We start from the raw sequence: 20158 nt of genomic DNA on the forward strand, positions 1-20158 counted from the left end.
TAGCAAGTTTGCAGAAAATTATGCAGCGTGGAAACTGACCCTTCGGTCCAACCTGTCTGTGCAGACCAGACCTCGACCCAATTGGTAGCATTTGGCCCAAATCCCTCTAAACCCTTCCTATTCATGTACCCATCCAGATGCCTTTTAAATGTAACTGAAAATGTGTTGCTGGAAAAGCACAGCAGGTCAGGCAGCATCCAAAGAGCAGGAGAATCGACGTTTCGGGCATGAGTCTCCTGCTCTTTGGATGCTGCCTGACCTGCTGTGCTTTTCCAGCAACACATTTTCAGCTCTGATCTCCAGCATCTGCAGTCCTCACTTTCTCCTAGAAGCCTTTTAAATGTAATTGTACCAGCCTCCACCACTTCTTCTGGCAGCTGGTTCCACACACATACCACCCTCTGCGTGAAAAAGGTATGCCTCAGGTCGTTTTAAATCTTTCCCCTCTCACCTTAAACCTATACCGTCTAGTTTTAGAGTCCCCTCCCCTAGGAAAAAGACCTTGTCTATTTTCCCTATCCACGCCTCTCACGATTTTGTAAATCTCTATAAAGTCACTCCCTCAGCCTCCAACAGTCCAGAGAATAAAGCCCCGGCCTATTCAGTCTCTCTCTCTAACTCAAAACCTCCAGTCACACTTATGTCACAGATGTGTTGTAGAGAGTGAAGTAGGCCATCTCAGACTACAATGGGACTTTGATCAGATGGGTCAATGGGCCGAGGAATGGCAGATGGGGTTTAATTTAGATAAACGTGATGCGCTGCATTTTGGAAAGGCAAATCAGGGTAGGACTTATACACTTAATGGTGGGGCCCTGGAGGGTGTTACTGAATAAAGAGACCGAGAGGTGCAGGTACATAGTTCCTTGAAAGTGGAGTCGCAGCTAGATAGAGTGGTGAAGGCAGCATTTGGCACACTTGCCTTCGTTGGTCAGAACACAGAGTACAGGAGTTTGGATGTCATGTCACGGCTGTGTCAGACTTTAGTCTGGTTACCTTTCTGTAGGAAGAATGTTGTTAAACTTGAAAGAGCTCAAAAAAGATTTACAAGGATGTTGCTGGGACAGGATGGTTTTGAGCTATAGGAAGAGACTGAATAGGTTGGGGCTTTTTTGGAGGCTGAGGGGTGACCTTACAGAGGTTTAAAAAACTCAGAGGAGCATGGATAGGATAAATAGACAAAGTATTTTCCTCTGGGCAGGGAGTCCAAAACTAGAGGGCATAAGTTTAGGGTGAGAGGGGAAAGATTTAAAAAGGAATGAGGGATAACTTTCTCATGCAGAGTGGTTGCATGTCCAGTAGAATGGGTCGCGAGAGGAGGTTGTGGAGGTTAGTACAATTACAAAATTTAAAAGGCATCTAGATGGGTATATGAATAAGAAGGGTTTAGAGGGATATGGGCCAAGTACTGGCAAGCAAGATTAGATTACTTCACGATATCTGGTTGGCATGGACGTTTTGGACTGAAGGGACTGTTTCCGTGCTGTACATCTCTATGACTGTTCTTTGAGTGCTGATATTGCAAGAGACATCGTCAGACAGCTAGAAGGGTGTTGTAGTAATACAATAACGTTGAAGTGTATGTTGGACTTGATGCAGATGCAAAATATATTTACAGAGCAGACTGTAGGAAAAGTTATAAAAAATTATCTTTTAATACAACATAAAACTGTATTGAAAATTCCCTTTGTTAAAGCTTATCCATAAACAATATCATTTTAAATGAAAATCATAAAAAGGTAATCATGCCCACATCCCCCCACACTGAAAATAAACATCTCTGCTATATTTACAGATAAATCATCACTCAAGGCACTGAGTTATTCTTAACCTTCAACTTAAGCTGGCAATCAAACAGCTTTGTCCATTCGATAGACATTGGACCTCGGTTAGTTTACACAAAGTTAGTATGGCACCTCCTCAAACTTGAGATAAGCGAGTATTCTTCCAGTGTTTTGTACAGAATATTCTTTCAGTTTAGCTTCTATAAACTGAACAGCCTTCACTTTGGTGTACACACACATATATCGCTGATTATTTTAGAGGGCTCCGCAAAAGACGGGTTGCCTCTTAGTGACTAATAATTGAGAAAAAAAACAAAATCACAGAACTACATTTTATATATAAAAGTGACAAAACATAGCCTTTTCCCTCTGAGTGTGCAAATTTGTTTGCGATTAATCCAACAATTATTTACACAGAACATACAATTGCCCTTGCAAGTAGAAAACACTATTAAATCCTTCACAAATTTTTTTTATCATTAACTTCAGTCATGCAGCAACAAAATGGTGTTTACCTAAAGCTGGCTACACAGAACACTTCATATAGCAGTTTCAGTCCTAAAAGGCTTCAGAGATCAGCACTGTTCAGAGACTCTATTGTTCCGCCTGTTTTGACACTGCAGGCAGAACAGGTCACTGTAGACATGGACAACAACAGAGTTGTTAGAAAGGTAGGCACTTAGGGATTTCCTTCATTTCAGCTAAAACCGTTCATAGATTGAGCATAAGCAATGGGAGCACTTAATTAGTGACTCCATGGGCATGTTAACTGTATCAGGAGAAATGCATGTTGAGACAACAGTCAGTGCAAAACTAAAAGTTGATCTACTTTCAATGATAGAGAAGGGAGCAGAGGAAATTAGCATAGTGTATGGACTCACCAAAGTCACAGAGTGCGACTGACATGAGGAGCACTGAAGATGGTAATAGGAAAGGAAGTAACAAAGAGGAAATTACCTCCTTCAGTTTGAAAACCAGTGAGTTTGAGAATTAAAGGCCTTGTCTCTCCATCTCTAATGTGAGACATAGGTACCTCCTTTTCCAGGTGGCTGTAGAACTGAGAAGGTGCTGTCTTCAGTTGGGGTCACAGGGACAGGAGATGGAGGAGAAGGTCAGGTTAACAGAAACAGATTGCACTTCTGTCATCATTGCTTCCTCACTTCAGCACAAAGCATCATCTGCCAGGTTTTCAGGGACAAGTGGGCAGCTGAGGTTGTCTAGTCCTTCAAGGTGGAGGATATGACAAGTAGGATCATGGTGCTGTGCTAGACTGTGTAGTGGATTCGCTGATTTCTCTCAAATGAATTCCTTTCTGATGAGGGAAAAGGTCATCGCACATTTTAAAAATAAAAGCTGAGATAGCATCAGTGTCATCTCCCGGATTCACTTTTGTCACCATAATTGGAAATGATTTGTCTTTGCTGACTGCCTTGGTATCTTTACCTGGAGTGAATATTTTACAATGAGGGAGGCTGCACCGTAGTTTGGGAGAGGTTGAATGAACCAGAAAGGCTATTTCAATTCATCTCCATTCATAAGATCCAACAGCAGAGAAAGAAAACCACACAAAGAAAAACGCTTTCAAGTGGTATTGAGCATGACATTCACAAGTGAACAGCAATAGAACTTTCCAGATAAACATGCAGACTATTCCGAACCATCTGTTTCAGCTTCAGACCTTTTCTTGTGCCAAGTACAAACCGACCTACTCTCTTTGTTTGTATGTAAAAAGAAGAAAAGGTTTTGAAGAAGATGAAGGTGGAAGCTTTGCCAATGTCAACAAGTCATATGATTAGCACACCTCCAGTGTGATTTGCACAGGGAAAGCTTCTTCAAAGCAAGATGCTCATCTTTGGGATTCACGTTGCCAAGTGCAGAAGGTTGACAAAATGGCAACCTGAGCTGTCGCCCGCACGTACTAGTAATGACATCCTTGGAAAACATTATGCCACTGAAATGGGAGCTCCACCCTGCTCAGGGTTCCAGTCATTGGCGAGGTCTTGAGTTGTGAATAAATATCAGATCAAAATGAATCCAGCAGGGGGAATTCATGGGAAGGGTATTTACCTAAAAATAACTGGTATGTGAAAGCAGTAGATAAAGTGAACAGCAGAGTCTTTTCATGGGGAAGCTAGACAAACATAAGAGGATGGAAGGATTTGGAGATTTTGCTGGTATGGTTAGATGGAAAGCATGGTAGGTGCTCAGTGGAGCATTAACTATCACCATCAGGCAGGCCAAATAGCTTGTTTCTGTCATAAACTCTCTGAAAGAACTGAGTGCAACACACCTGAAAAGTCATGTTTTTAACAAGCAATTTACAGAAGAAAATTCCAAATACTGTAATCATGTTTAAGATGGCAGTAAAATGCGAACATATTTAATCACTGAGCATCAACACTGTTTCTGGGGAAACATGGCTATCTGGTGACTGGGGTCCCAGCCTCACTATATAGTCCTTCAGATCATGGAACCTAATAAATCTGGGAGGCTATGAGCTTCACTCAACTCTCATTAAACGCCCACACTCCTTCCTCAGCGCTGATGACAACAGATTTATTATATATGAAGATCAGAGAGAACACAAACGCATTTCCACAGGTCTAGAAAACCAGGACATGTAAAGTGCAGAGACAATTACATTTAAATCTCTTTACTCAGCAGTACAACACATCTTCCCCTCTCAGTACAAACTATACACATGATGCACAGGAGTTAGTGGTGCGAGTTTAATTCTACCATAGATCCTAACATTTCAGTGCATCATTTAATCTTTTGTTCGCTAATAAATAACATTAAGCAAGAAAACTAGTGTTAATGGTCTTGTTGTTCTCTGATCTGCATATCGGTTTAGTACCATATTTGGTGAAACAGCAAAAGGCAACTATGGAATGACATGGATAGGTCCATTTCTCTCTTCATTTTTGGCACAATTATTTGCACGAAATCGAGACGGCTTTGGTCCTTGCATTCCAAACTCGGGAAGCAGCGACGGGCTCTGTGCAGTAAATGCTTTCCACAGGGTTAACATGGCACGACGGTCTGTGCCAGCTTCCGTCAGCTGTACCTCTACGCCAGCCATGGATGAGCAAATTCCAGTCCACTGCTACCAGCGACCACTGATGCTGGCTATGTCGGAGTGATATTGCCGTGGCAACCGACCACTTGCTCCACCTTCTAGAAACGTTGAACGAATGCTTGGAGGCTCAAAGGGCTTTTGACAGTTTTTGTTCAATTCTGTAAAGGGAGCAAAAGGGAAAATATATTCGTCATTTCTGAGCCCCAAGCATCAGAAGAAAGACTCTGGGTTTAATGATTGCAGTTACATGTCTACCATGGGGTAACAGATTGCAATATTACACTTCTCCAGTGCTCTTTGCAAGACTTGGACAGTATTCTGGTTTGGGCTAAATGACAAGCCATGTTAATGCCATACCAGAACCAGACAATAGCCATCCCAAAAAAGAGAAACTTGAATGCATCTCCCCTTAACATTCAGTGGGTACCTTTATCAAACAAACCACCATCAATGCCCCCAGGGAGTTACCATTAACCAGAAACTCAACGGTACCAGCCATATAAAGGCTATGGTTACTTGAGTACCACAGGGACTGGGAATGGTGTGGCTCAGCTTGGATTCCCAGGTTCTCCCTAACAACTGCAAGCATAAGTCAGGGGTGTGTTGGAATACTCTTTTCTTGCCTTTATAGGTTGCAGCTCCGACAACACTCAAAGAAAGACCCAGCACGATCCAGGACAAAGCAATCCACTCGGTCGACATCTCTTCCGCCACCTGAAAAACTCACCCACAGGACAGTGGCAGCACTGCACGATGCACTGGAGCAATTTGTCAGCTTTTGAGAGCACCTTCCAAAACTACAATCTCTACCACCTGGAAGGACAATGGGACACTGCCACTGGCAAACTCCCCCTCCGGCCACACCACATTGCGATTTTCAACAATACTTTTGCTCCTTGTTAAAACAGAGCAGGACTGGTAAACATACTGCAGGTTGCTGTATTTTCAGCAACTCTGTCTGGACCATTAGTCATACACATTTTCTGCAGAAGCGCAGTCAAATCTGGGCGTTGGCTTGCCATCAGATTCTGGGTCTCTTATTGAAAATTGCCTTACAATCTGGGTAAGAGGCATCCATCTATCAGTTCTCACTTCATTGCAGTGAATTGTAGAATCCATACAGTGTGGAAAGAGGCCCATCAAGTTCACACCAACCCTCAGAAGAGCATCCCACACAGACACATTCCCCCTACTCTATCACTGTAAAGCTGCATTTCCCATGGCCATTCCACCCAGCCTGCACATCCTGCACTCTATGGGGCAGTTTAATATGGCCAATCCACCTAACCAAAACACTCTGGACACTATGGGGCAATTTAGCATGGCCAATCCACCTGACCTGCACATCTTTGGACTGTAGGAGGAAACCCACGCAGACACGGGGAGGAAGCGCAACCTCTACATAGTCAACCGAAGGTCCCTGCGCTGTAAGGCAGCAGTGCTAACCACTGAGCCACCGTGCCACCCAACGGCACAGAGAGTCTTAATTCCTTGTCAGAGTTTAGATACCCATCTGAAAGCAGACAGGTGTTGGAAAGCCCATCCTTGGAAGATATTCCATTTGTAAATGTCACTGCATCAAATTGCAGATAGCGTCAATAACATGGATAATACAAGGATCATACAAGGATCGTGGGCTCCACTTTGCTAGTGGCGAACAGACTGCTTGCTTTTTCAAATGCTCATTGTGTTTGGAATGCACCTGCCAAGCAGTTTGCCCTCAGTTAATGTACTATGTATACAATGAGCTCCGCAAAAAAACATTGGCTGGTTTTTCCAATGGCAATGGCCAGTCAACCCTCATGGCTTCTCTTAGGGAAAGCAGCAGCAATGGAGCTGCTTATCAGATTGTCCAGATACCTTTGCCAAATTGTGTGGTTAAAGAAATTTGCACAATTCATCTTAATGAATACACAAATGATATACGAATAGCAATCTATATATAATTATGTTGGACAATTACAACTGGCGCCGATACATGGATATCCAGACAGCTCATAGTGAAGCACTTTTCAAGAGGAGACCCAAAATCTGATGGCAAAGCTACCCACCAGATTTGACAGAGCTTCTGCATAAAAGTTACATGACAATATGGTCACTGAAAATACAACAACGTGCACTATGTTTGCTGGTCCTGCTCTGTTCTAACAAGAGCTAATGGCCTCAGGCGAATCAATCCACAAATATCTCCCAGTTTAACATCAAGGCCACGGCTTTTAGAGATAGCTTATTAGAAAGTTACCCAGAACATAACTGAAGGAAATTAGTCACAGCTAAGTGAAAGACAACACAACATTTATTATTTTGAAATAGTTTAGACAATGTAGAGTTCACAAAAGCACAGAGATTGAATTTCTCCCTCTTTGTTTACCTCTGTAGTATGGTATACATATCAAACGTATTGTTACTTGCAATTTAATTCACATACGGAACTTTAAAAATGACCAAATATGGCACACATCTTTGTAATAAGCTGGGAGACTCACTGAAGAAATTTGACAGGGCCTGAGAGTGTAAAATTTGTTCCATACAAAAAAAGCATTAATTGAAAAATAAAGTTTGAAGCTGAGGGAACAGTAGAAAAGAGGAATATGTTCAGTGTAAAAATAAATGAACAACAGAGACTGAGAGCAGAAATTCAATATTCTGAGGGTGTTTCAGAGATATAGTTTGAATTGATATCAGGAGAGCAGCAATGGCTGTAGACAGTTTGTAGGAATCCTGTAACAGTGCAACATGGATTGCTGTATTTACTTGTATATTTGATTTGTCTCCAGGTGAATCTAGGGATATTTTAGCATGTTAAAAATGCTATACAAATGCAAAAGCAGAATAGGGTAGAATAAAGCTAGCACATGTCGGAAACACTCAGCAGTTCAGGCTGTTAGGTGCTGGTAGAGAAACAGAGTTAACCTTTCATCAGAAGTAGGGAAAGTTAAAGATGCATCAGGTTTTGAACAGAAACCGTAGCATGAATGAGAGGAAAGGATAAAAGGGGGTGACTGTGATAAAGTGGAAGGAAAAAGGGAGATGAAGGTGCAAGAGAGAAGCTGGTGATGGGACACGAAATTAGACAAAAGCTTGGTCAAGAGGAGGAATAAAACAGCAAAAGTGGATTGCTGTATTTACTTGCATATTTGATTTGACTCCAGGTAAAGTTTGGGACATTTTACCATATTGAAGATTCTATACAAATGCATTACGATGATTTCTGGCCAAAAAGAAAGGTTATTATTTGAAGTTGTTGAATTCAATGTTGAATTTGGAAGGCTGCAACATGCCTAATTAGAAGGTGGAGGTGTTGCTCCCAGAGTGTCATTTGAACAGTATATAAAACACGGAGGTTGCAGTGGAAATGCATGCAGAGAATTAAAATGATCGGCGATCAACATTTCAGGGTCACCTTGCATCGAGGTACCTACAGAGTGTTGGGCTTGCTCAGAAAGCTGATCAGTGTGACAAGCAGCTCAGGTCCAAACCGTTCACAACCTTGTTTCTTGCCAACAGTGAGACTTTCCAATTTCTCTTGAAAATCCATCCGGTTGCAACCCCACACCCAAAAAAACCCCGAAAAAGCCCAAATTCATACTTGTAGTTTGCTTTCAATCTGAAAATGCAGTTGATTTAACTTGTTTTTGTTGTGTGAAAGGGGGTGTTGGACAACCATTTATACATTCAGTTGTATAAAACCCTGGTCAGATCACATCTGGGGCACTGCATTCAGTGTAACAACACCTCAGGAAAAATACACTAGCCTTGGAAAGATACTGTGGCTGTAAGGGTTAAATTACGAAAGCAGGCCGTGTTAATTCTGGCTTCCTTACAGGCGATCATAGACTTAAGTGGTTAATGAATTTGAAATGTTAAAAGAGATTGCTGAGGAAAAGATAGGGAAATTATTTCATCTGTTGTGGATACCAAGAGCAAGGGAACATGATCTTACTTTTGGAGGTGGCCCAATCAAGAGGGAACCCAGAAAACAAATACCCCTCACAGAAGGTTGTAGAAATCCATACTACTCTCTCCCCAAAACCGAGTGCTGAAACTTTCAAGACTGAGCTTGGTAGATTTTAGTTAGTGACATCTGTGCAAAGGCAGGTTAATGGACATAGAGTACAGATCAGCCATGATCTAATGGAACCCGAGCTACAAATCTTCGCACAAACTATGATCTAATGGAATAGTGGGGCGGGCCGACAAGGTTAGCCTGCTGACTCCTGTTGCTACACACAGGCTTACGACAGCAATGGAGTGCTGCACTAATATGGCACGCCTGTTAGAAAGTCTGGCAGTAGTCTGTCATTTTCATTTCCATTGTCAATCATGCTCATTTGAACTCACCTGGAGACGCTATCCCAGGTCAGATCTCAAATGCTGATTGAATCGAATTGTTTTCTGAGTAGTACCAGTGGCCTCCGTGCATCCATATCCACTAAAGGTATGCACTGTGCCGGGCTGCCACACCACCCAGGAGGGAGGACTCAAGTGAGAGAGAGTGCACTGACTCTTAGACATTGTGCTAGAGATCCTGCAGGGTTGATCTATCACCTTCTGGTGTGGCTCTGCCCCCATTTCATTCCCCGCGTCCCATTCCACTTGGAGATCAGGACAAATCCCAAGCAAGGTCAGCTACTAACCACCCCCTTTCTCCAGGTGACTCCTGTCCAAATAAGGAAGAGTAGCATAGCACTCACTCGTTTTTTCTTAGGTGAAGTCCTCAGGGGATTTCCGGAATAAATGCTGACAGATGGTGGGTGAAGTCTTGACACATTCTCCCAGAAAGTCTTCTGATGTGTTTCAAAAGTCCTCTTCAAACCTCCAGCAGTAAGTGAACAGTAAAGGAGCATTAAATAGCGCTCCAAATTCTCAGCAATTCTCACTTACTTCCCAGTTAGCTGGCCATGTTTGGGAGGGCACATTTGGCCTTGCAGCGTCATTAATGTGTCCTCGTGGGCATTTTAACAGGCATTCAGTCCCTTAACAATCCTCTGATGCTCATTCCAAGCCCAGGCTTTAATCCCATGGCATCTTGTGCTGAACATAGTGTAGACCAGCTTTTCAGCTGAAGGACTGATCCCTGGTCATTCAAAGGCTTCTTGGTGCCTCATGTGCCTGGTGAGAACAGCCTCTTATACATTTTGATCAAAGGTTATAGAACTGACTGAAATTTGGTGTTGTCAACAGATGTTGTCAGGGAGTTTCTGCATTCCCTCGTATTGGTGAAGTCGCGCGCTCTCTCTCTCTCTCTCTCACACACACACAAAGCCACTTTACAAAAAGAGCAACAAGCATTGAGTGATGGTTTCCAATGTACCTAACCCTGTAGACAGTTGTAAAGTGGTATTTAGAGCCTGCTTATAAGGGATATGGGCTTGCTGTCTACCTGAGGACCAACAGGGTTTCACAAATTAAACCAGCCATGTCTTTTGAAGATAAACTACAATAAGGATGGTGCTCAATATAGCCCTCTTAAGTACAATTACTTAAGCAGTCAGACATTGTGTAATTTTTAATAACTGACCTTCATGTGCCCAATACTGGATGAGTACAAATTCCCTCCAAGTTAATATTGGAAGACCATTGGCACTGATTTCAGACGCTCTCAAAATCTCTGTCCCCTGTCACCAGCTCCATCCCCTCTCCTCATTAACTGCCTAAAGCTCAGTCAGCTTCGTTGCAACCTTGGTTTTATGTTTGACCCTGAGATCGGCGTCGGGCCTGTGCCCTCATTAAGACCACTGTTTCCAGCTCTGGGATTGTCATCCAGCTCCACACCATCACTGTAATCTATGACAGCCCCAGAACCCTCTGGCTTTCTGTACTCTTCCCATTCCCAACCTCTCCAGAATCTTCACTTCTAGAAGTCCCAGCACTGGTGACCATTCTGTCAGCTGCCTCAGCCTGGAACTCTGGAGTTCCTACAGTGTGCAACCTTCCCTTCTCCCTCGAGGACAGTCCTTTCAAAGATCCCTCTTCATCCCAAATTTTGGTCATCTCATCTAATATTTTCTGATGAGGCTCCATCTCAAATTCTGTTTGCTAATGTACCTTGGAATCTCTTTTAATTCTTTTACCATATTAAAGGTACTTTATAAATAGTAAAAAAAAGTTGCGTTGTAATTTAACATCGACACTGCACCCCCTACACTCCCTCTCTCTGAGACTGATGTTGAACAACTTAGAAATCAAGCCAGACCCTCAATGATATGGGTGGCACTCAAGTTTCAACAGAATTCTTTTACTTTTCCACAATAGGATTACACTGCTGCATTGAATTTAGACACTTTGGAGATGTTGGGACAGGAAGACTGTTTCATCTCTCACTCACTCACCATTTCCACTGCCACCAACGGGTTTGCTCTCACCTTACCAAGAAAAAGAAACTATTGGAAATAGAAACAGGTGCTGACCTGAAATCGCAAGCAGCATTTTCCTCCGGGCACCAAATGTGGAAATCCCGAGCTCCTTCAAGTCCTGGTCAGTCAGAGTGAGGAATGTCTGAAGGTCAATCTGAGGAGACACGAGGGAGAGAGAAGTCGGTACCTTCTCGCAGGAAATGAAAGAAGCAAGTCTCCTCAGACTTTCCTCCTGTCTTCCCCAATTGCTAATTTTAAAGTTCCATTCTGTGTTTGATCCCTTTAACAATTGTCAATTGTTAAATGGTGCCTTTTGATGTATCTTTAATTCAATTTGACAATTTCTAGAGGCATCATGTGACCAATTACCTCACACAAATGTGGAATGGCCGATTCCAGTTAGGGGATAGAGTGAATTTATAATGATACATCTCTACTTTGGTTTCCAGTACATTTCGCTATAAACGTTGTTGTTTGGAGCAGTTAAATACGCACTCAACAGAGGAATTAAAACCACCAAGTGTGGAGTTACATTGTGTGAAACAAAGTGGTGTAAGGGATTTGCTCGTTTTCTTTTCACCTCAGACGGGATATGATTCAAAGGCCTAATGTTGATAGGGTACTGCGATCTTGCATGAACTAGTCTTGTACCTCCTCAAAACCAGCCTCTGCTGTATCTGACCTCACAGCAGAAAGCATCCCACAATCTATTGCCAACAGAGAATCTCCCGCAGTGCCTTATGGGTATAGAATTGGGAAAACGAGACTGGACTGGTTCAGCTTGGCTCTATGCTTCGGTTATGTCAGAGCACATAGTCACTCCACATTCAGCTACCCTGGAAATCAAAGCCCCAAACTGAGTCAGTGTCCCAGTGCTGAAATTGGTGTTCATCATTAAATACCGGTTCGTTATACAACATCCTAACCAAACAAATCTCCTTTATTTGAAAGCATTCTGCGAGAAGAAGCATTTTAATACGTGTGAAAACAGCTCTGGGTACGGACGTTAGTGGCTGTCAATGTGATGTTGTTGGACTCACCTCTTGCTGTTGGAAGATATCCGTGTATTTGCCTAACCCGAGTTTACTGAAGAGTTCTGGCAGCTCCGAACCTTTGAAGGAATTATTCAGAGTGCAGCCGTTGCTCCCCATTAGAGAGGAGATGCAGTCCATGTAATTACTGCTGGTCAAATAGTGTTCAGCTGTGGAGACAAAGAGTGAATTGGAATCCCTGTTCAGGAAAATGGCGAATCTTAGCCAATTCAGATCAAGGTCCATTTAATTTGCCTTCTACCAGATAATGCTACCATCCCATGATAGAACAACTTTGATGAACCATTACTAACAACATCTTATATTCAGTTATGCAACAGTTTCAAACACGACTTGAGAAAAATTGCCTATGTTAGACAACTAATTGGTCCGAAGTCAGTTGCTCCTCCCACCAAGGCACACGCACCTCGCCTGGGCTCCAATCAAACTTGTTGTAGTACACCAACGTTCTAATGACTCTGTGGGTGACTTTTCCACCCACCTCTTACCTGGAATCAGAGAATGTCAACAACTGCACTTCCAATTTCCACTCTTCCCTCACTATTATCTGGTCCAGCTAAGATGCCCTCCTTCCTTTCAGTCCCCAATTCTGGGAGTAGACTGTCAGCTGATATTCATTACAAGCCTCCTAACCTTCAGAGCTACCTCAAATACACTTCCTCACTCCCTGCTTCCCAGAAGGACTTCCTTCTTATTCTCTCAGGTGCATCTATTGTGATGAAATTGCTTTGCTGAAAAATGCTTCTGACGTGTTTCATTTTCCCTCCATCGAAGATAACCCTACCCCCAACCAATATGGCTGTCATGGCAAAACATCCAGAACACCCTATGGGATGGACACTGCCGGTCAGAACAGCACTTATTATCCACCCCCGAACTGGCCTTGCCATGATGGCGGTGAGCTATCTTCTTGAACCTTGGTACTCCTTGGGATTTAGGGACATTCATGGTGCTGTTAGGAAGGGAGTTCCAGGATTTTGACCCAGTCTTTGTGTAGGAACGGTGAGTGCTTTGAAGGGAAATTTGCAGGTGGTGTTCCTATGTATCTGCTCCTTCTCTTTCCAGGTAGTACGTTTTGGAATGTGGAGCATCTTTCCCTCCCTTCCAGAACATCAGTAGGATTCCCCTTACTCTCATTTTCTACCTCTTCAAGTTCACATTCAAAGATCACCCGATGCCATTTCTACTACATCCAGTGTGGGGTCAGCACCAAATACATCTTCTGGTCCCCTCCCCTGTTAGGACTCTGAAGAGACCATTCCTTCTGGGAAATCCGGGGCCGTTCCTCAGTCACCTCAAGCCTCTCCAAATGCACTCGTATTTCCTCCCTCCTTAGGCCTTAGACACTCCTTCCAGGTGAAAGCAGCAACTGGCCTGCCCCTCTTTCTCACTGTTTTCTCTGCTGTCAATGGGATCTCCTCTGAAGTGAGGAGGCAAAATGTAGATTGGGTGATGACTTTGTGGAACACTACTGTTAAAGTTACAAACATGACCCTGACCTTGGGGGTTGTTTGCCATTTTAAGTCACCATCTTGCTATCACGGTCACATTTCTCACGCTGGCTGAGAGCTCTGGGGAAACTGAAAGCAAACTCCAGAACAACAGTTTCAAAGTAGACACTTCACAGCTTTTGGGACTAGACATGGAGTTCAACAACTTCAGGCCATGACCTCTGGCTCAAAGTTTGATTCACTTATTGCCAATTGTTATTCTTAATCTGGTTTCTCATTTTTATTACTTTCAGGACAAGCTGCTCATTATTTTGATATTCACACTCTGAACAAATGGTCCATCTTTTTACTATAACCTTTGGCCCTCCCTTTGCCTTCTGTTCCGTGCCATCTTTGTCATTTAATATTACCAACCTTTTACCCTATCCAGAGCCTCCCTTTGGTTCTTTCACTCTCCTCGGCTTTCAACAGCGTAAAACTCATCCCAGTCCTACCTTCCTTCCATTCTGGCAAGTTGTTCTCCACTTGTATCATGGAATCTCAATTGTGCAGAAAGAGGTTATTCTGCCCATCAAGTCTGCACTGACCCTCCAAAGAACATCCCGCTCAGACCCAACACCCCCTCCCCTCCCCATTGCCTCCATCCCACCCTTGTAACCCCACATGGAGTTTTTATCATAACTAATCCACCTAACCTGCACATCGCTGGACACTGTGGGGCAATTTAGTTTGGCCAATCCATCTAACCTGAACATCTTTGGACTGTGGGAGGAAACCAGAGCACCCGGAGGAAACCCACACAGACACGGGGAGAATGTCCAAACTCCACACAGGCAGTCACCCAAGGCTGGAAACGAACCTGGATCCCTGGTGCTGAAGCAGCAGTGCTAACCACTGAGCCACCGGGCCCTCCCTTGAAATCTTAACTCTGTTTTTCTCTCTCACCACTGAGGCTGCGAGACCGGTTGAGTTTTCACCAGCACTTTATTTCACTTTCAGATTCCTGACATCTGCAGAATGTTGCTTTTACAAAGCTCTTCCTTTCCCTGGAGAGGGAACGGAGCCAGAAGTGGAAAGGATTATCTTAGTCCACAGCAAAGATATTTCTCTTAACTCCGCACAGCAAGTTAGCCAGTCACATTCTGACAGGGTTTAACAACTGCTATGGACCATCTTCCTCAAACAGCAACTGCTCCTCATGAAGCTGTGTTCCTGCAGTGAGGCTGCATTTCGACCCTGACACAATGGCCAGTGCTTGCATTAGAAATACAGTATTCTGCCATTCTTGTGACCTCACAGCAGGTTAGCAGGAGGGAAATAAAATCAGGAAGGGAAATTGTGGGCAGCATGGTGACTCAGTGGTTAACACTGCTGTCTCACAGTGCCTGGCATCCTGGTTCGATTCCTGCCTCGGGCAACTGTCTCTGTGGAGTTTGTACATTCTCCCAGTGTCTGTGTGGGTTTCTTCCAGGCGCTCCAGTTTCCTCCCACAATCCAAAGATATGCAGGGCAAGTGAATTGGCCATGTTAAATTGCCCATAGTGTTAGTTGCATTAGTCAGGGGTAAATATGGGGAATGGGTGGGTTGCTCCTCGGAGGGTCAATGTGGACTTGAGCTGAAGGGCCTGTTTCCATACTGTAGGCTATCTAATCTAAAAAAAAATCAACAGTGGGAACAACAACTAACAATATGCTCCTGGATTGTGTTCCCTCCAAATTCAATGGAGGATAAAGCAATTGGGACTTTCCTTTCTTCATAAATGCTGAATAGTCAGCATTAAGATCACACTTGGTATGATGTGGATTCACTCATGGGCACAACGAGGAGCTAATTACATTCATTATAGTACAGCAACAGGATTCAAACAGCAGCAGCACTGAGGGCTGATGAGAGGAGGGATTGTAGTGAGGGACACCCACTGAAAATATAAGCGGTCCCTCTACCGTCAGCCGTCAGCTCCAGGAAATGACAGACTTGATATCTTCCACTCCATTCGCTCAGTGGGTTGCAAGGCCCTGCCTGAAGGGGGAGCAGAGGCAGAAACTCACATTCAAAAACACTTGAAGGGCTGTGACCTGCAGGGTTATGAACTCAGAGCACGAAGGTGACTGCAGTTCTGAGAAAGGGTCACCAGACCCAAACATCACCTCGGATTTCCCTCCAAACCTGCTGAGCTTTTCCAAAAATTTTTGTTTACGAAGGGGGCTGGGTTGCTCTCTATGGACCTAGAATCATAGAACCGCTGGGGAAAAGCAGGCCATTTAGCCATCAAGTCCACACCAACCATCTGAAGAGCATCCCATCCAGCCCCAGCCCCCTATGCTATCCCTGTAGCTCTGCATTTCCCATGGTTAATCCATCTAACTTACATATCCCTGCACTATGGGGCCATTTAGTACTGCCAATCCACCTAACCTGCACATCTTTGGAGTGCAGGGGGAAACCCACAGAGACATGGGGAGAATGTCCAAACTCCACACAGTCACCCGTAGCTGGAATCGGAATCGGATCCCTGATGCTGTGAGGCAGCAGTGCTAACCGCTGAGCCACCTACATGGACCTACACGGAAACAATGGACTGAACAGTTTTGTCTGATGTTGCAACGTTTCAATGATTTCTGTGATTGGGAGGCCCTGTTTTGGGGCTGCAGGAGGAAGCTGTACCAAGATATAGCTGACCCTGAGACTGGAAAGAACACAAGCCAGGAAAGTGACTTCTGCATATCTATGAATGTTTTAGATACACAGTACAGAGGAGTGACTGAGACAAGTTGCCTATCAGTCGTGCTTGCGATAAAATTTAACAACATTAACAGATACGAATAAAGATGCTCTGATAAAATATACCACTCGCTTCCTTTTAACTTTTCAAGACTTGCTCCCAGGGACCAGCTCAGCCTAGATTCAGGAAACGAGAATTCCAATGTGTTTTAAAGATGTAAACATTTCAACATGTTTTGTAGGGCTGGAATTTTATTCCAACGCTCGCTCGAGGCCCCACATTTCAGGCATGCCAGCATGTTTTTTTTAATATATAATTTAAAAGAAATATTTGACTATTCCGATTACAGGGCTATTATGATATTATTTTCACAGTGGAAATCCAAAGTTTGATCCTCCATCTGTGACCGTGAATTCAAAATGCCACATAAACCTGGAACTGTTGGATTAACCGAACTTCTCAAGACTGAGACCAATGGATCTCTTCCCAGGAAGATCATCAAGCCATCGGGAGAAAAGGCAAAATTACGGCGAGGTACAATCTAAAAGATGACAGATCAAGCTGGAGGAGCCGAATTAAAAATGGTTTGGTGTCTCGGCTGCAGGAAGATTTTTTTTCCCCCCCGGAAGAGTAGGGAATTATGTTAAACTACAAGAAAAGGATAGAGGCTATTCTATAGAATTGAGGTATGATAGTGCACTGATTCCACCTTCAGTGCCTCATCTACACCCCTTTGTATAACCATTTTGTAAAATTCATCTGATCCCGTTCGTTTTAACCAATCTTCATCACTGGCTGCAAACATCTTGGACAGTTGTATTAAACACGAACTTGACAACAAAATAGCAATTACATTTAATTCTCTCGGTCCTCAAGAGGACAGCACATTCTAAACAGGAAAGCCCTCTGTCACAATACCTGAAATGCTTACATGGGTTATTTTTTTGCTTTGGGCTGTTGATGGAAGATGGGAATTCACTGTGAGAACCGTTCCGATCTCTCCAGTTATCAGAATCACTGCCACCCCCGATATACTCCCGACTGTTCGATCGCGATAGCGACACTGGCGATGATGACTGCAAGGCAAGGTGATGATTAAAATGGCACTCAAGCTTCTCTTAATAACGCACAAGGATGTTGCTGAACCCCTTTAACGTGTGGCATTACGCTATCCCGCACACCCCCAACATTGATTCCCCTGCTCCTCGGATGCTGCCTGACCTGCTGTGCTTTTCCAGCGTCACACCTTTTGACTCTGAACTGTGCTAAATCTTGGAAATCAATTAACCAACTGAATCATTCCCTGTTCTTCAGAGAGGATCCATTATCCACTGTATTATTTCCCATCCTAAGGAACGAATTGTAGCTTTTCCAAGTGATGTCTCAGTCTTTAGTGAAAAAACTGATTCCCCATCCTAATGCAGTGACAGCTGATCATTCAAAGACCAAAAACCACTCCTGAGAAATCATAATTCTATTCATTTTAAAACAATTAGCTGGAGGAGCAAAAGCCAGTGCAGACACAGTTTGGAGACTATGCGAAAGCATTTGATGGGGACAACCATTAAAGGGTGAAAATCTGAAATGAGAAATGGATCATTCAGAGTCTGTATTGGTATCAATCAGCAGGATTGGGCTACATCCAGGAAGCTGTTCAATCTGCCCACTGAAGCTGAATTCACAGGTGAACCAGTACAGAACAGGAGGCACTGCACATCGACAGTTGGGAAACACAGATTTCATTGCCTGTGTAGAAGCAATGTCAGAACAGACACGACAGGAAATGGCAAGCAAAATGAAAGCATAAAGTGACAATAGTGAAAAGAACCCTAGAAGTGAAAACTCATGTAAGTGGTTCTGGACCGGGTGAAAAGATTTACAGAGCTTGGGCAGGTGATCACAGATGATGCGCGATGTAATCGTGAGATGTGAAGGAGAATCAAGCTTTGTCAGAGTAAAAGATGCGTTAACATAAAAAAAAACTGAATTTTAGGGAAAGATATCTAAAGTGCTGCATTTTTTTTTCCATTTATGTTATAAGCCACAGAGACACAGATAACAAACAGGAGAGCTACTGGATATCGCTAGAACGGTGTTGCTGAAGTTTTGCACTCATCAGGACAAATACTAGAATGTCAAATTTCAAGGAATAAAACATGTTATATTACAGAAAAAAATGTCCTGATTGGTTGGTGAGTTCTCTGATTGGCTAACCTGTTGAAAGCAACATGGAACTACAGGCTCCCTGAGCTACCAGTGAATTCAAAGAGAGGGGCAGAGCTTGAACGAACTCCTTTGTTTGCAAACATGGGTCCCAGTGTAAGATTGTCACTCCTGGCAAGTGTAAATGAGCCACATGAGCTTGGCTGTTAGTGGCACTACTTCTTGGTGGCACACTTGGGATAGTTCAGCAAATGCTGCCCAATTAAGGAATCACACCTAATAGCAAACATTTTGTTTTGGATTTTCCGAGTGTGAGCTGGTTGTGTATGGTCTCTGCTCTGTTTATTCCGAACAACCAAAGGAACAGCCTGTTTGACCAACTAAATGTAGGGATGTGCAGGCTACGTGCCTTAAACTACAGGGGATGGGCACAATTGAAACATGGAGCTTATTCAAGGAACAGCTACTGAGTGTCCTTGATAAATACGAACCTGTCAGGCTGGGAGGAAGAGCAAGGGAGCCGTGATTTACTAAAGAAGTTGAATCTCTTGTCAAGAGGAATAAGAAGGCTTATGGAAGGATGAGATGTGATGGCTCAGTTAGGGCACTTGAGAGATACAAGTTAGCCAAGAAGGATCAAAACAGAGACCTAAGAAGAGCCAGGAGGGGACATGAGAAGTTGTTGGCAGATAGGATCAAGAAAATCCCTAAATCTTTCTACAGGTGTGTCAGGAATAAAAGAATGACTAGAGTAAGATTATAGCCAATTAAGGACAGCAGTGAGAAGTTGTGCATGGAGTCCGAGGAGATAGGAGAAGTGCCAAATGAATATTTTTCATCAGTATTCACACTGGGGAAAAAAGCAATGTTGTTGAGGAGAGTACTGAGGTACAGTCTACGAGACTAAATGGGATTGAGGTTCACAAGGAGGTGGCCTTAGCAATTCTGGAAAGTGTGAAAATAAATAATTTCACTGGGCTGGATGGGATTTATCCTGGGATTCTCTGGGAAGCCAACGAGGAGATTGCAGAGCCTTTGGCTTTGATCTTTATGTCATCGTTGTGTACAGGAGCAGTGCCAGAAGACTGGAGAATAGCAAATGTTGTCCCATTGTTCAAGAAGGGGAGTAGAGACAACCCTGGCAATTATAGACCAGTGAGCCTTACTTCAGTTGTGGGTATAGTGTTGGAAAGGGTTATAAGAGATAGGATTTATAATCATCTAAAAGGGAATAAGTTGATTAGGGATAGTCAACATGTTTTTGTGAAGGATAGGTCGTGCCTCACAAACCTTATAAGTTCTTTGAGAAGGTGACCAAACAGGCGGATGAGGGTAAAGCGGTTGATGTGGTATATATGGATTTCAGTAAGGTGTTTAATAAGGTTCTCCATGGTAGGCTATTGCAGAAAATATGGAGGCATGGAGTTGAGGTTGATTTAGAGGTTTGAATCAGAAATTAGCTAGCTGAAAGAAGACAGAGGGTGGTGGTTGATGGGAAATGTTCATCTTGGAGTTCAGTTAATAGTGGTGTACTGCAACGATCTGTTTTG

The 20158-nt window shown here is 43.4% G+C and overlaps 1 protein-coding gene across 1 annotated transcript in view; it reads right to left on the minus strand.

Annotated features, from left to right (window-relative positions):
* Window positions 1-1636: 1636 nt before the first annotated feature.
* LOC132826207 (protein bicaudal C homolog 1-like) overlaps window positions 1637-20158 on the minus strand; it is a 270766-nt gene continuing 252244 nt past the window's right edge. Inside the window, exons 17-20 of the mRNA XM_060841867.1 lie at window positions 17377-17521; window positions 12260-12420; window positions 11274-11373; window positions 1637-5021 (exon numbers count right to left, since the gene is read on the minus strand). Of these exons, the coding sequence (XP_060697850.1) occupies window positions 4891-5021; window positions 11274-11373; window positions 12260-12420; window positions 17377-17521 (537 nt within the window). The 3' untranslated portion in view covers window positions 1637-4890. The remainder of the gene's footprint in view (window positions 5022-11273; window positions 11374-12259; window positions 12421-17376; window positions 17522-20158) is intronic.

The sequence above is a fragment of the Hemiscyllium ocellatum genome, chromosome 22, assembly GCF_020745735.1.
Source record: "Hemiscyllium ocellatum isolate sHemOce1 chromosome 22, sHemOce1.pat.X.cur, whole genome shotgun sequence".
Lineage (NCBI taxonomy): Eukaryota > Metazoa > Chordata > Chondrichthyes > Orectolobiformes > Hemiscylliidae > Hemiscyllium > Hemiscyllium ocellatum.